Below are 16,912 nucleotides of genomic sequence, written 5' to 3'. Positions count from 1 at the left end.
CGGGGGGGGGGGGGGGGGGGGTTCACAGACATAACGCAGGGTGCAGTATTTTTGGATCCATTCAAAATAATGGATTTAGGATGGATGGCAAATGTCCGTTAGATGTCTGTTGCTAACAGACAGTAACAAAAAGGCTGACAGTCTGGTCAGACAGTATACAAACAGACACTAACTGATCCATTAAATAGATCAGTTAAAAAAAATGGAGACATTAACACCAGTTAGTTTCCGTTAATGCCCATTATGATAAACGTCTGTTAGAAAACAAAACTGTAATGCTAACACCCCCTAAATGAAGCATATGTAGATAGACACAAGATGTAGGATAGTCACAAACACTGAAGTGTAACCATGGACATTGTACACAAATACCTGACAGCAGCCATACAATAAGCAGTGCACAGTGACACACATCACATGGAATAGCTAAAACAGGTAAATAATACTTGGTACAGTTTGATGTGACATAAAGGAAAACATGTTGGGATGGATATTTCTCTGACATTGCCTTCTAACCAAGCACTGATAGGAGAACAAAAGAGAAAATGAAAGGCAGAGGAAGCTTGGGAAAGTTAGAGGATACCTGAGACCCTAGGACTGACAGACATCATAAAAGCCACATAATACTAGGGACATAGTACACCGTTGTGTAGGCAGGACCAGGAAATGTATACATATATACTGATCAGTAAGGTCACTATAAGTACTCGATTAGAAATCGATCGCCCAAAGCAAAACTGGTTATTCATGCACATCAGAATATTACATTATTCAACTACACTATGGTTTATACATTATACATCTCTTTAAATGGTCACGTTTAGGATTCATGCGCATGGCGGTATAATAGAGCTTCCATAGGGGGGTACCTAAGGACTTTACGGTTCCGAATGTCGTCCCTTTTATACTTGAAATCCTCTATCAGAGACCTTAAGTAAAGAGGTATTCTCTTACAGAATTGGTTCTAGAGAAGAACAGTTCTCTAGACATGGCACCCAACAGACAGTAAGCCTCATATTAGGGAGTTACACAGGCTACATACGCACAGGTTCCCTGCACACAGATCCACTGAGCCGTGCAGCAAAAGCATGCAGGAGAACATATAGAAACCCTCATTCAGAAAAGAAAGGAAAGACAATTAATTTACAGTACATCCCTCCATAATGGATACTGAAGGCGTCCTTACCTTTAAGGCTGTTTAGGTCCTGTAGAAATTTCCTGTAGTTAGTGATACTCATGGCCACCTCTAGTAGAGTAACCTGCACCTCTGTCACCCACAGGTAAATGATCCCTGTACAGTCCGCAGAGCTCCAACCCCCACACTATGCAAACTCGCGGTCACTGTGCATCAAGAGGTCATACTAAGAATTCAGCTCGGATGGGGCATAAATCTACACCACACTAGGAAAGCTGCAGATTCTGCTGATCAGAACATGCACACGGAAGTCATTCCTTTACAGCTGAACTTTACACTGACAAGGCCAATAACTCCATCTAGCCCTAGGCAAATCTACAAAAGAGTCCAGCTAGAGATATCCCAGCACTACATGATGCACTAAGCATCCCAACATTAAGAATGCAAGGACCAAATGAAACATTGGGAGGAAACGGTCCACACATGTCATAGCTGAACACAAGTGTGGCGGCGAGATAGGGTTTCCTCACCTGCTCCTAGACAGCTGGCAGACTCAGGAGAGAGAAAGCAGAAGCTTCCAGAGGAGTCTCAGACACTCGCCATGATCCCAGAAGAGCATGAAATCCTTAAATTCTACAAATATTTATTCTGCGGAAGTCCATAGCACTAAACCAGAACGTCTGAAATATGCCAAGACATTCAGCAAAAGAAAGACTGGTCACAAACACGCATATGATTCCCTACAACCAGAGATCCCATAAAACCATATCAGACTAGTAATAATGTCATCTCCATAGATCAGTACAATCCCATACACCTACCTCTTACTCCTTTATAGAACCATAAGGTAGAGATATAGAGGGCACAACAATACACCTTATAGTTCCTAAAATCAATGTGTACAAATCCTTATGAGGTGGATACAGCAGAATAGGTGGTGCACACATCCAGTAAAGCAGAAGGTATAGAAAAATCAATCCAAGAAAGAAATAAGAAAGGCACTCACCAATATTAAAACTTCTCAGGCTTTATTCAGTCCATTAAAACATCAGAGTAATGGATGTAGTAAGCAGGCCTAGATGACTGCCGATTTGTGCATACAAGCACCTCATCTAGCCTATGTTTTAGTGGATTGAATAAAGCCTGAAGAGTTTTAATATAGGTGCCTTTCCCATGTCTTTGTTGGACTGATTTTTTTTGTCTATAGAACCACTGACACCATTCTTTATACATGGTTTATGTACTGTTATGTGCAGAGTAAGGCTATATGCACACATCTGCATTATAGTCAATGGGGTCCGCCAAGTTCCATGTGTAACTGCTGTTTTATCAGTCTGCCTCACTGTTGTTCATATCCCCAGACAGAGAGGCATCACTAGTGAGAACCTAGCACAAGTTTATTTTATGGGAAATATTTTTGTAACTCACTATTAAAACGGGATTGAGGTGTAACTTGAAGTTCATAAACACCAATGCAACATTTTTATTGGGGTTCCTACTTACCATGTTCTATGTATAATACTAGTGTTGTCTTACTTTGTAGAGAGGTCTCTGGGCGTGCTCAGGCTCACAGACTTGATAGGAATTGCACCCTCTACAGCTATTAATAGAAAGCTGAAACTCCGTTGTCCCATCATATGCAGTTTCACCATGCGGGAATGCACGGCAAGCACATAGACCCCATTATAGTCTATGGGGGTCCGTGTGCTTTTACAGCACAGCACATGCAATTGCAATTGTATTCCGTCCGGGGGGTCTCCATGTGGACTCTAACCGGACGGAAAACATACGCTAATGTGAACTGACCCTTAGAGGAACGTTTCACATATACAGCCTTCTGGTTGGAAATTATCACTGTGTTGGCCCTGTGTTATAGAGCTAATGATTCACTTTATGAAACCATGGACACTTGCCTGACAAATATCCTTCTGATGTAGTTGTATGTCCTAAGTAGATATGTTCCTTTCTACATCGCCATCTGACCCTTAAACAATAAGTAATTGGGACATGTGATATGTCTTTACTGGCAATAGAGAGCTGGTTGAGAGAGAGTGCAACTGGAATATAGCTTTAAGATGAGCATGATACTAGTTATCCTTCAGGATATATCTATGTTATCTATCATGATCCTTCTTAGTTTTAGAATCATCATCTCTCCCATCCCAGTCTCATTTCCTATCCTTATATACTCCTTACTGCCACTCGGAGACACTTTTCAGAGTTTTCTTGCCAAGCTGGAGATTTCTACCCCCCTAGTGACATTAAGCGTCAGCTCCACACTGCTCGTCTGACTAGGTGGTGTGTCAGAATGGTGATGGGTGTGTGCGAATTGCATTTGACAGGGAAATACGTCCTCAAGGATGGAGTATCCCTCTTTTTTCAAGGGTTGTCTGTGCCTATTTTCTGTATAGGCTATCCTCAGGATAGGCCATAAATATATGATCAATAGGGGCTGACACCCATCCCCCTGGACTGATCATCTGTATGGAGCCGCTTCTGTTACCCGTCCAGTACACAATACAGGGCAGCAAACTTCGTCTGTTGTCTATTCGGGCAGTGATATCACTGCAGCACATGGGCCATAGCTGCTGCACTGTAATCTATTACAGCATCTGTTAACCTGTTACTTGTTAACGGTGGAGGTCTGCACTTTAAATATGGCACTGAATATAAGGGTTAGTCCTTATACACAAGACGGCACAGTGTTTGATGGATCTATCAGCTATTTTAGATGGACGTTTTACATTGATCCATTATTTCATTTTTGATGACTGAACATCATCCATTTGCATCAGTTTTTAATGGACCATAAAAAAAATATGGATTAATTTCATTGGTCTCTCCATTTTGACAAAACCAACTGAACTGTTTTAAATGGACGGAACTCGGATGTCAATTCATTTTACATGTCGTGTGTCTGTCAGAACGGACAAGGACAGAGCATGTCAAGTTTCTTTTCCCTGCCCGCAATATAACAGACATTTGAACCCGTTCATTAACGTTCATGTCACAGCTAACTAACTGATATACAGCACATACAGGCACTGGTGCTACAGAATGACCTGGCATGTTTAATGATAAACTAGGGTTCCACAAATAAAGACATTTCCTGTAAATTCCCAGTTCTACACAACAGGAAGTTGAATTAACTCAAGTACAGTAAAAGGGAGACATCAGAAGGAAAAAAAAAATAAAGAAATCCATGCTACTTACAGTATATATTAATATACAGATCGGAATGAGAAGTCTTTTAAAATAACCCTTAAAATGGAAAATTACACTAGACCTTCTCTCAGATTTTCAGGCATGCAGTTGTTTCAAGTATGTGATCAATACAAAGGGTTAAGACAAATTGAGCAGACACCAGAAATTCCAGTTGAGGGAGAGACTGAACAGCTGGGAATCCATAAACCAGTTGCTGGTGTGTCCCACAACCAGCTGCAGAGCCAGTAAAACCAGTCCCCCAAAAATCCACACCAACTAGACCAGTCCATCAAAGAAGCCTCAAAGCTTAACCAACCCCTTCCACTAAAAATATTTTATGTGCAAATGGGGAACATTGCCCGCCATTGCCAGTCCATTCATTCCACTATAGGAGGAGCATACCAGATTCCTAACTTGTTTTTCCATAAAGACAAAGGGTAAATTAGCAAATTCCATGAATCCTAAAGAAACCCTACAAATCCAGCCTCACAGTAAGTCACAGCTTTCGAGTTATTGCAGAAAAAGTACATTCAGGAAGAGCAAAAATCAGAATCAATATAAAACACTGGTATTCTCTTTAAAGGGCCATTCACATCAGTGCAAAATCGATGCATAAACCTTGTGCTAAAAATGGGGACGAAAGTGGATGGAATATGATGACCATCCATTTACAGAGTCAATGTTAAATAAAAACGTATCAGCTTCTGTAGGACAGAGAAGAAACACCACACTTGTGTCCCACAAGAAAAAGAACAGAAGCTGATTAGTTTTCATTTACAAAGAACTCTACATAAACGGACGTCATCAGTTTCCATCCGTTTTTTTTTTATATCCATAAAACTAAATGATGATCAAACTAAACTGATGATCAAAATGTGATACGATCAGCCCCTCAAGCTACATCTATACAGGAATAACCTGCAGTGGATTTCCATAGCTAACTTGCCCATGGATAACCGGTTACACTGTATAGTAGCAGCAAAGAGGAGTCTCATCCATGTGCTGTGCAAAATCCATCAGTCTACAGCCACCTATGAAACTTGGTCAGTGTGAGTGCTGGATTTCCCGTGTGCAGGGAGACAGAGCCTATCAATATAGTTATCTATGGTGATAGGAGTCCTTCCCTCCTAACATACTGCCCTGTACTGCAGTCACCACGGGGTAAAGGTTCCTGAAAGGCAGGGGCTCCTAGCAGCATACATTACTAGATTGCTAGGAGTCCCTCTCCCTGCACACTGTTCAGGCCTCAAGTTCCCGACAAAACAAAATGGACTAAGAGAACGGATGCAAAAAAAAAAACTTTAAAAAAATGAATGACAACGGATGCAAAAAGATGGCCACCCATTTCCATAGACACTTATTGTTTTTTTTTTTTTGTTTGTTTTTAACATTGATATCAATGGGAACGCATGGCCATCTGTTTGCGTCTTTTTTTAATCCACTTTTTTGCATGTGTTGAACTGATGTAAAAAATGTGATCTGAATGGATTCTAAGCTCTGAGGAGCCCTTCTCCTGGGCATAAAGATGTAGGCTGGTAAAAACTGCCAACAGGGTTAAAAGCGACTTAACTATGTGATTGTGAGTCACAATTAGGAGTGGAAGCTACACAGAGATAAGGTATAATGGAAAGATTTACACCTGTTCTATGTTTTTGACTGATGAATCACTGATCTATAAAAAAAAAAAAAAAAAAAAAACAACACCAGAACAATGTGAATAACACCCTTAAAATGCACAGTCTCCTGCTCAGAGACAACAGAAAATTTGAGACAAAGAAACTTTGTCATGAAATATTTTCTCCTCTGCTTTTCAGGCAGACTTACCTTCTACATATTAGTCTATGAAGAGGGGAGGAGGTAAGATGAGGCTGTTAGAAGAGACACTCAAATAGTCGCTTTTGCTCCTTTTAAAACTGCTAGTTTGCAGATAACAGACAACCAGTGCACAGGATGAGGCAATAAATTAACTAACTTGTCGGCAGCAACCTCCTGCTTCACCCCTCATTTCTCCTTAGGCTGCTTTCACATGGAGTAACGCTCCGCTCAATCTGATTGCTTTCAATGTAATACGCGTGTATCACATTGAAAGCAATAGGTAAAAAAGCCTCCCATTTAGTTCAATGGGTAGTGCACGCAAGACTGAACCCATTTAAGTCAATGGGATTCTGTTTTACTGTGCTCACTCTGATACGTGTTTACGTGTCAGAATGAGCGGAGCGTTAACTCTGTGTGAAAGCCAGAGTTCTACGGGTGAGGCTGGATACAGAGACAGAAACAACAGTCAGATTGATGAACAGAATAGATCTTAAGATTAATAACAAATTTTGTTATAGTCACCCGTACTATTAATTTATGAAAAGTAGTTTATAACTGGAAGTGCTCTTTAAGGTCTATAGCACATAAAGTGTACCCAACCTTTTCAAGAAACGTGGCATACATCTCGTGTATACTGTACATTAGTAATAACACTATTTTTGATCATTATGTGATTTTTAACCTGCATTTTTAGCAGTTTTCCCCTCTACAGGCTCTTTCTCCAATTCAATATCCCACATCTCTACAGGACATGAAAGGTCCTTTTTAAATATAATAGGTTCATGTATCAATATTGACCCACATTTACTACTTACCCAACCAAAGTTAACAAGGCTGCAAGTCACATTGCTGCATTCAATTCAATGCATGTGTATGGGGCTATTAACATGATCATTTTATTAACTATTCTGTTTAAACAGATCATCAAAAAGAACATCATGTCCTATCTCAGTCAATAGACTCAAATCTATGAGGGTACCTCTTGGATGCAAATTGACCAGGGCACATTTTTTGGTGCAGGACTGCCCTGCTCAGCATATTTCTTTCTTTTTTTTTGACAGTGAGTGGAGTAAGGCTCCGTTCCCATGGAGTAACGCGACGCTCATTTAGACACGTAAACAAGTGTCTGAGCGAGGCGCTTCAAAACAGATCCCATTGACTTCAATGGGTGCTGGCTTACGCGTGCTACACATTGAAATCAATGGGAGGTTTTATAACCCATTGATTTCAATGTGTAGCGCGCGTAAGCCGGCACCCATTGAAGTCAATGGGATCTGTTTTGAAGCGCATCACTCTGACACGTGTTTACATGAGCGGCGCGTTACTCCGTGGGAACGGAGCCTAAGGTGGGGACACCCTGATCTACCAGATTTACTCACACCTGAAAACTGGTAGATTTGACATCAGATGCATCTACATGTACAAGAATTCCTAAGAGGTTGGAGCCCCGTCATTTCGGTGCATCTTGGGCTTGTCAGGAATGAATTAAGATTAACATAAGAATCACCAGTCTTATTAAATTCCCCCAAGGTTTTAGAAACAATATTAATAAAAAGCTTTCAACTGCAAGCTAAACACCGCTTATCTGATAAGGGCAGCAAAACAGTTTTGCTACACGATGCTTAAACTTAGCAGTGGATTGATACTATAGTTATAACTCGCCACAAAGTATCACATAGGACAATGCAGTGAGAACACATTCCACATCCAGTGTTACTTGCAGATGACCTTTCCATTCAAGGAAGAACAAAATTCTGACATTTCTCAATGACCAAACTGAAATTTCCCCAATGTGGGACTATTAAAGGATTATCTTATCTCTTACCACAAGACCAAGACAGATTAGAATATAGAAAAGATGATAGGAGCTGATGAATTCTGTATAGTCACACTACTAATCTCTAAGGCTGGGTTTGGACAATGTGCTGTTTAGGGCTGAGGCCCCGCTTTGCGGTAGCACAGCTTTTTTTGGTTGCAGATTTTGATGTGTTTTTTTGTTTTGTTTTTTAGCTACCGGTAGTCAAGAATAGTTACATAAAAAATGGGAAATACATAGGAATCTCTTATATTTTTGCCTTCAGCTCAATCCATTCTTGGCTTTGGCTCAAAAACACAACAAAATCTGCAACATAAAAAGCTGCATTTCCGCAACGTGGGGCCTTTGCCCCACTGAAAAACTGCGCACAGTCTTTAACTGCAGTAATAAGTAGCACATGTTACTATATATTCACCAGTATGACAATAGACAGTACGCCAGAGGTTTTCAATTTAACCCCTTCCCACCACAGCCAATTTTCATGTTTTAGTCCCCATCATAGTGCCAATGGAGAATCTGATGTCTAATCTGAAGTTTATTGTGGCCACGTGAAAAATAAAGATATAAAAATTATTGTTGCAATATGTTACTTAGCAATCATAATGAATACTGCCTAGTCTAAGATAAAACAAATAAGCAATAAAAGTCAAAAAACAAATGCCACTACAATGGCGGCCTATGTATTATGACGGTGCTGACAGAACTCTCCATTACACCGATTTATTTAAACCAGCTTAGTGAATTGATTTTTTTTGTATCTGGACCATTGTCGGTGCTCTAGAAATGAGAGGGGTCTCTTATAATCCTGTAGTTGTATAAATGCGGCTTCCTCTCCTCTGCACAATAGTTTCCTTACACAGGTTCTATTTTCTGATATACAGGAAATGACAAGTCCCTGCAACATGCCGGGGATTTTGTTGTGTCGCAGACAACTGCTCTGCCAGCTGTCCATGTGATCAGTGACATAGAAGTTCCCTCAAACTGCTCCTGCTACAACTGTAGTAGCTATAATAATCCCCATAAAAAGCCATTTACATGAAATCCCATGCCAGCCATCCACATACTGGCCCCATCTCCCGGACACAAGTCATTGTTTGTCATGTATGTCTCATAATCTAGGACAGCTACCCTATCACCTTCCAATACTATAGGAATATAGGAGGTTAAAGAAGGCCCTAACTGTAGGAACCTGAATTATGGAAAATAGAAACCTACAGTAACATGTAAACTATTTGCCTTCAGGATACAGAATTGCTTCCCTGACACGCTCATAATAGCAGTAACTCTCCACTGCTGATGGTAGTGCTGATAACATGATAGACAACTTGTACTCCAAGAAGTAAACCATGCGAAATGAAACCCATTCCAAAAGCCCAGAAGATTTCTGTTCTTTAAAGAGAAACTTTCACGACCTCCAACAAATCCAGCTCTTCAAATCAATTAATATCTGCCGCTCTACCGATTCTGGCACAGTTGGATTTTTTTTTTCTAGCCCCCAGCCCTCCCGAGCAATCAATGCTGTTAGTTTTGGTGCCTGATATGCTATTTAGGCTCTGTACTGTCAAGAGAGTGGCGTCAGGCAGGAGCAGACAAGGGGGTGTGATTCTCAGCTCTGACACTGGCTGTCTCTAGCTAGAGCTCAGAATCACACCTCCTTGTCTGCTCCGACACTGGCTTGTCTCTGATTAGAGCACAGAATCACGCCCCCTACCTGACACCGCCCTTCTGACGTTACACAGCTTAAATAACACATCAGGCACCAAAACTAACTGCTCTTGGGAATAGTGAAGGCAACTGTGCTGGATTTGGTGGAGCAGTGCCTATTAACAGATGGTAAGAACTAGAACTGGAAGTGGTAAGAGGTCCTCTGTAATCTAGAAATAACAACCACCCAAGAAAATGTAGGCTTCATGTGCACAACTGAATGTGCTATCCAGGTGTTCTCTCAAGTTCCATTCTGATATTTTTAGAACAGGTTTATTAGGATCAATCAGAACAGTCACATGGACCCCTAAAACCCAGAAGACAGATGGCTTAGACTCAGCATACTTGGTCACGTGATGCCAGAAATGTTGCAGCCATTTAGAGAATAACATTGTTCTCTGTCATGTGGACCCTATTTGGATTTCTTGCTGCCTGTGGTTCGGACAGTATGAACCTGACAACAAGTTCCTTTTTAGGGTATGTTTGCACAGACATAACACGTGCTGGAAAAGTGATATGTATTTTTACCATTAGCCTGCGGCAGGAATTTTTAGCCTGAGCCTCAGGTTTCTGCAAGGGTGTGCAGTTTGAACTGCTGTGGGGCTAATGGGGCCATTATGTGGCTACCCATCTGTAAAAGAGGAATGATAGTGTGGGTTTTGTCTTATCTTGTGTGCCTGAATCTAGATAAGTAAAATATATAGAAATAAAAGCATTAAAACTTTTAATTTACTAGCGCTACCAATAAACTAGTAAAATTAATGCGTTGGGGGGCACGCTTACTAATCCTGTCTTATTTTTAGACTGCAAATTTAGACTAGACAGTTTTAGGCCTTAGGCTCAATTTAGACAAATGTGAATGTCATCCATATAACCAGGGCTGTGGAGATGGAATCAGGCGTCACGTCCAGTTTTGGGTAACCAACTCAGTCTTTACAATAAAATGATGGAATATTTTCAATTATAATATACAAATATTGGTACTGTATAATTTTAAACATATTTTTTTTTTTCTTGGCATACTTAATTTCAAAAGAAATCAATCACTAGCACCTTCATGAAATAGTGGAGTTTTAGGGAGCCTTCACATAGAGTATACGCTCCACTCATTCTGAACGTAAAACACGTTCAGAATGAGCAGAGCGTATACTCCATGTGAAGGCTCCCACAAGCGTATGTTCACATGGAGTTTTTTGGAGCGGATTCTGAAGCGGTCTCTGCCTCAAAATCCGGTCCAAAAACTGCATCTGAATCCATCCTAAGGGTGCATTCACACTGAGTAAACGCTAGCTTATTTTGTAGAGTAAAATTACACTTGTAAATTTTGCTATCCCATTGACTTCAATGACATTTTACAGGCGTATTTTTTACAGGCGTATTTTTTACAGGCGTATTTTTTACAGGCGTATTTTTACACTTGTAAAAAAATATCATTGAAGTCAATGGGATAGCAAAATTTACAAGTGTAATTTTACTCTACAAAATAAGCTAGCGTTTACTCAGTGTGAATGCACCCTAAGACTGCCATTAAAATGAATGGGAGGCAGACATTGGAGCAGATTTTCAGAATTAGCACTGAAATCTGCTTTGAAATTCTTATTCAATCTCCTGAAGCAGAAATTTTCTGACTGACAAATTCAGCATCAGATTCCTTTATGCCAGAAACTGGTTTCAATTATACCTCAAACCCTTTCCAGCCACTATCTGGACAGATTTGAGTTTCTGGTGCATGGAAGGCAGGAGATGCTTCTTACAAATTAGTCAGGGGAGATCAAGTAGTCTTAATAACTCCTTTTCCCCCCCCATGGCATCTCCAGCCTGCAGCCTTTTCAGTAAATCCTCATCCCTGATATCTAAGGATGAATTAAGTGTGTACAACACATAACAAACAGCGTGCACAAAATGGTCTTAGGGCGCAAATAAATCCAGAATTCTCAAGCATTTATCTTTGTAAATCTTCCCCATCATTCCTCCTCTTTATGATTTATTTTGTCCTGTAGTTTCCATAGATTTATTATAAAATACATTTAAAAATAGAGCATAGATTTTTTTTTTGCAGCACCGAATATTGTAGCAGCCCAATTTTTTGTATATGGCAAAAACAAAGCAGCACCGAGCTGTTGACAAATTCCAAAAGATCACTCTCTTGTAAAACCTACAGGTATGTTTTCTTTTACTATCCAATGGTATCATCCTGTAGCCAATATGTGGCATGAACAGTAACTTAGTTCAATGAGAATAAGACACCAACACAAAATAGAACCAGATGTGCCTTTTACTGGGATTTTTGTGATTTTTAATGAAGAACAGAACAACAAAAAAATCCACATACTAAAATGTAATTTTCATGCAGATTTGTGTGACTGAAGTTGATGCTTTATCCTCATAATTTACATAAGGGTAAATGCACTACAAATCTATGTAACCTAATCTAGGTCCTGTTACCTATGTCAATATGTAAAACACACCTGGGACCGAGTTCCAAGCAGACCATGTGACGAATGAACATGACAGAGTGCAAGCAGCTGATTTTTGGTGGTCCTGGGTACTGTACTCCAAGCCAAAAGGTATTAACTTATTACACTGATACTGTATATCACAACAGGCAAGTCACCAGGGATTCCACCAACAGCTGAGCTGCTGTAACCGCACCATGTGTGGCTCCAGCCTGGTTAGCACTGCAGCCTTGCAGCACTGGAGTCCTGGATTCGAATCCAACCAAGGGCAACATCTGCAAAGTTTGTATGTTCTCCCTTTGTTCACGTGGATTTCCTCCCATACTCCAAAGACATACTGATAGGAAATTTATATTGTGAGCCTTATATGGGGCAGTGTTGACAATATCTGTAAAGTGCAGCAGAATATGACGGTGCAATATAAGTAAGCAAAATAAATAAAGGAAATCTGTTATCATAAAAATTGCTGTGTTATATGTAGGCCTGATGTTATAGAGCAGGAGCAGCGATATATCAGTCTGCTCAGCTACTCCTGCTCCATACTATGGTGATGCAGATCATGGTGCAGGTTCACTTTAAGCATATTTTTAGCAGGTAGTAGATGCATTTAACTTTGATGCTTTAGGCCCAACTTAGATACAACATCGTAGCAAATATCAGCACAGGCTGCTCCTTTCAGGATATTGCATCTTGTAATGCTAGGTTCACACTAGTGTTCAAGGAATCCATCCCCCATTCCGCTTAAAATAGGTGGAGAGAAAACCCTGCAAGCTATGGGCTCCACGGTTAACTGCTTTTTATGCAGATAGGGTTTCCATTTTGTGTGTCCTCAAGCAGACCTAAACAATGGCAACCCGAATACCAGCGTGAACCTAGGCAAATTTTCTAATGATCTCGAGTTGCTGTTGCCTTTGGTGATACATCCAACTAGAAGAAATTCTGGTTCCTAGCGACATTATATGGCAATTAGCAAAGAACATCAGTAAGTTGTGTGTAATTTCTGTAATCCGGTTTGACCAGTCCCTCTGTTAGCATTTTAAGACCACTACTACCTCTGCCCCATATTACAGTTCTTTGACAGATTATACAGACGCAGGAAGGAAGCAAATGTCTGGAACACACCTGATTTACCCTCTCAGCGTCTATCCTGGGGGCAGACACACCTTTACTGATTTGCCGCACCTTCCAAGTCAGACACCTCTAAGCTTTAAGAAGCAAGTCTGACAAATTCCTTTTATATATCAATATATCATTATGCACTGTGTGAAGAGGCACACATTTGTAGTGCATGCTGGATCATGCTTCAGATTGATGGTGAACGTTTACATACTTCAGTATTCAAAGGGGTTTTCTGGGATAAAAATATTAAATAAGTAGGAGTCTGCCTCTCCGTACCCTACTGATCAGTGGTTCTGCACAGATAAAGGAGCAGGAAGCAGACAGCTCTGTTCTCTGTGTAGTGGTCAGACCAATGTATTGCAGATCAGATCCTATTCACTTGAACAGGAACTAAGCTGAGGTGGCTCAGTTCAGTCACTATATAGAGAATAGAGCTGTCTGCTTCCTGCTCCATTCTCTGTATATCAGCTGCTGAGAACCGCTGATCTGAAAACTATGGCCTGTATTTAAAATAGGTCAAAATTTTTCAGTCCAAAAACCCCTTTAACAGCAAATAGCTTCCATGCAAATGTCAAATTCCAACTCGCCCTAGACTAATATATCACATAGAAAAAACATTATCCCTGCTGTTACCCTGCAATGCCCAGCCCTGAAACTTACAAAGCACAGTTACAATGCTATCACATCCTTGCCAAACCTACAATAACTTCATGTCTGCTCAGTGTCACATCCTGGACTGTCTCATGTCCTTACTGGACTTTACAAACTTGCCAAAGTAATGTGGACAGTAATGGGTCAAAAGAGAAAACGGAACATCTTTCTTAAATACTTGCCTAACCAGCCAACCTCAAAATGTATCCCAAAGCAATGTGTATCAGACTTCTAGAACCACAGTATGATATATGAAATATGGTATGAAGTATGATGTCTAAACTGTTGCTGTGCCCCTCAGACTTACAGGCCAACATGAATGAGCAAATAAACAGCAGTCAGCTCCAGCTACATCCTTTGTCTTACCTTAATACATCTTAGAATATTATCATAACCAAACATGATACCGGTTATGATTATCAGCTGAAAATTACAGAAATATATTAAGTTATATAGATGACAAAAAGAAAAACAGGCTAGGGGGCCACACAGTGGCTCAGTGGTTAGCACTGCAGCGCTGGAGTCCTGGTGCTCAAATCCTGCCAAGGGCAAAAAAAACATCTGCAAGGAGTTTGTATGTTCTCCCCGTGTTTGCATGGATTTCCATCCCATATTCCAAAGACGTACTGATAGGGAAAAAATGTACATTGTGAGCTCTATGTGGGGCTCACAATCTACATTAAAAAAAAAAAAAAAAAAACAGGTTGGAGGCCAAGTAGTCTTATACAATTGTACAGGCCAAGGCAATCCAAGGTGACAGAGAACCTGAGTATATATTAACCTTTGAAGCACTGGGGAGAGCGTGACAGATGACAGCTACGTATATTTGTAGACAGATGAGAATACACAATGTGACATACACAATTCCTCATCATCCCACATACATGGCCATAGTTTCTGGAGCTCCAGGAAGGGACGTTTGCTTTGTCAGCATAGCTAAGGCCACTTTAAGCAAGCGCCCTTCATATTTCTATCCAGCAGACTGTGCAGCATTCCTCTATGACCAGATCCTGTAAAGTCATAGAACGTGTCACCCAACTTATGATTAAGACCTTACTGGCAATGAGCCACTCTATTGTTAGGAAAACTAAGCCACCGACCTAGGGAAAACTGCTACTGCAAAACCTATACTAGATGGGTGTCCCAGACGTGACGGACGGGTGACCCCTCAAATATTAACCCTCACACTGCCTGCCTGTAAAACGAGCACAGTACTCTCCTTACTAACCACATAGGATTCCCTCGCAGTCAGCGCTAACCTTAAGACTGTCACCCTTCCGTCACACCCTAGAACAGCCCCTTATTCTTTATGCTGTTACACCCATGCTATACCTTATGTCTTCTTTCCCATATCAACGTTACACCCATGGCTGACTGAACACTTCACTGTTACACCCTAACATAAACATCAGGAAGGGCTCACGCACTAACATTTTTACTCAGGTTTTTGTGAAAAACCTGATAACTACGCAGTATGAACGTGACCCAAGTTGTACCCTTTGTACGTTAGACAGATATACGTATGTTTAGAGCAGAATTAGTGAGGACAGGAGACTATTCTGTATTCTCTAGCTCGGTGACATTGGCAGACTGCAGATAACAGGACATGACGGCTGCCACTAGCCAACTAGTGATGTAGCAGTCAGGAGTTTGTCACTTGGAGCAGTGTTGTCTGTGGTTGTATATAGGAATGCAGAGTTATACTGAAACTATGCAGATAAAGAGTTAAAGGACACACCAGCTCTGCTACATCTGCCTGTAGCCTTACTAGAGGGCTTGAAGCATTCTTCTGTGCCAAGGGCCTCCTATAAGAAGCCGGGCCAGCCCCATGGTCAAGCACTGGCCTGACTCTCCTCAGCAGGCTCTGTCACATCCCTAGCCCTGTGTCACACACAGCTGTCACTGCTGGATCTGTCAGGCCAAAGCGTCACCACGTCTATATACAGTGCAGCCACATATGGATATACATGCCCAGGGCTGTGCCATATGTACTAGCCTTCATAGGAGAAGGTAGCCGCAACTAGCACCAGAACTCCCTCCCGATCATGTGCAGCACAACCTCCTCTCATCGCCGGTACCTTTATATCTCTCCAGCACTCCTTCATATGCACGAACAAACTCGTTCTCCTGGTTCCGATCCACCGGGAGTTGCCCCGGGATATACCCGGACATGGCGAACTATTCTCCCGCAGTATTCCCGGTGCCCGCCGGTCAGTCCGGTGCCTGTGGATCCGACTTCCGGCTCCTGTCTCCGCCCAGGCTGCATCGAGGGAAGAGGACACCCAGCCGAGCGATAGGGTACTATACCTGGGAGTGAGCAACATGGGCGGACACACACAGCGGCCATTCAAGGAACTACTACTAAGTAAGCAGTGCTGGGAAGTGAGGACATCTAGCGGCGGCTGGCGACAGTACAGCACCACACGCACCAGCTCCCCTGACCTCCACTATAAAAGCTTGGCCTGCCCGCTAGACATGGCTTTATACACACTGGTTCGCAGAGTTCATATTACAGACCTGCAAGCTGTGTTATGTTATCGTAAAGTGATGGTTTAGAAAACATGTTAGTTAGTGGGGTGCACTGAAACATGTTCCATTTGTTTTCTGGTGACTTTTGTAGGAATGTGATCCACCTCTGCCAAGTATATTAGTTACCACCATGTTACTGAGTGCATATAGTGATATGCAATATACCTTTGTTATATATGTTACTTTTGTAGTTGGTGCACTGGGGGTGGGCCTTCAGCTCCAAGGAGCACTGCTCTCGTACCCAGTGCCATAACTATCACAACATTAGTGGGACCCTGCTGCTTTTTTTTTTTCTATGGCCTGTTACCTGTTGGAGTAGCCAAAAGCCTCATCTAGCCGCACATTTCTGTAGCATTACATGGCATTTATTTCACTGAATAGTAAAACATACAATACATAGGCATGTCAGCTACTCCGAAGTATCGCTCCTTTCTGGCACATGGGGCTCCCTCTCCTGTTATGTTCACACAGGGCAGATTTATG

General features: G+C 41.4%; 1 protein-coding gene across 8 annotated transcripts in view; it reads right to left on the bottom strand.

Annotated features, from left to right (window-relative positions):
* The window catches only part of MACF1 (microtubule actin crosslinking factor 1), a 197,635-nt gene that overhangs the window by 139,908 nt on the left and 40,815 nt on the right, over positions 1 to 16,912 (bottom strand). Inside the window, exon 1 of one of the 8 annotated variants that reach the window (XM_075264661.1) lies at positions 15,979 to 16,173. The exons of the other annotated variants lie outside the window; for them this stretch is intronic. Coding sequence (XP_075120762.1) covers positions 15,979 to 16,072 — 94 coding nt within the window. The 5' untranslated portion in view covers positions 16,073 to 16,173. Of the gene's footprint in view, positions 1 to 15,978; positions 16,174 to 16,912 lie in introns of those variants that run through there. 8 annotated transcript variants of the gene reach the window in all.

The sequence above is a fragment of the Leptodactylus fuscus genome, chromosome 2 (genome assembly GCF_031893055.1).
Source record: "Leptodactylus fuscus isolate aLepFus1 chromosome 2, aLepFus1.hap2, whole genome shotgun sequence".
NCBI classification, from domain to species: Eukaryota; Metazoa; Chordata; class Amphibia; order Anura; family Leptodactylidae; genus Leptodactylus; species Leptodactylus fuscus.
Note: the sequence above shows the minus strand (reverse complement) of the source record. Positions and strands in the feature narration are given on the sequence as shown.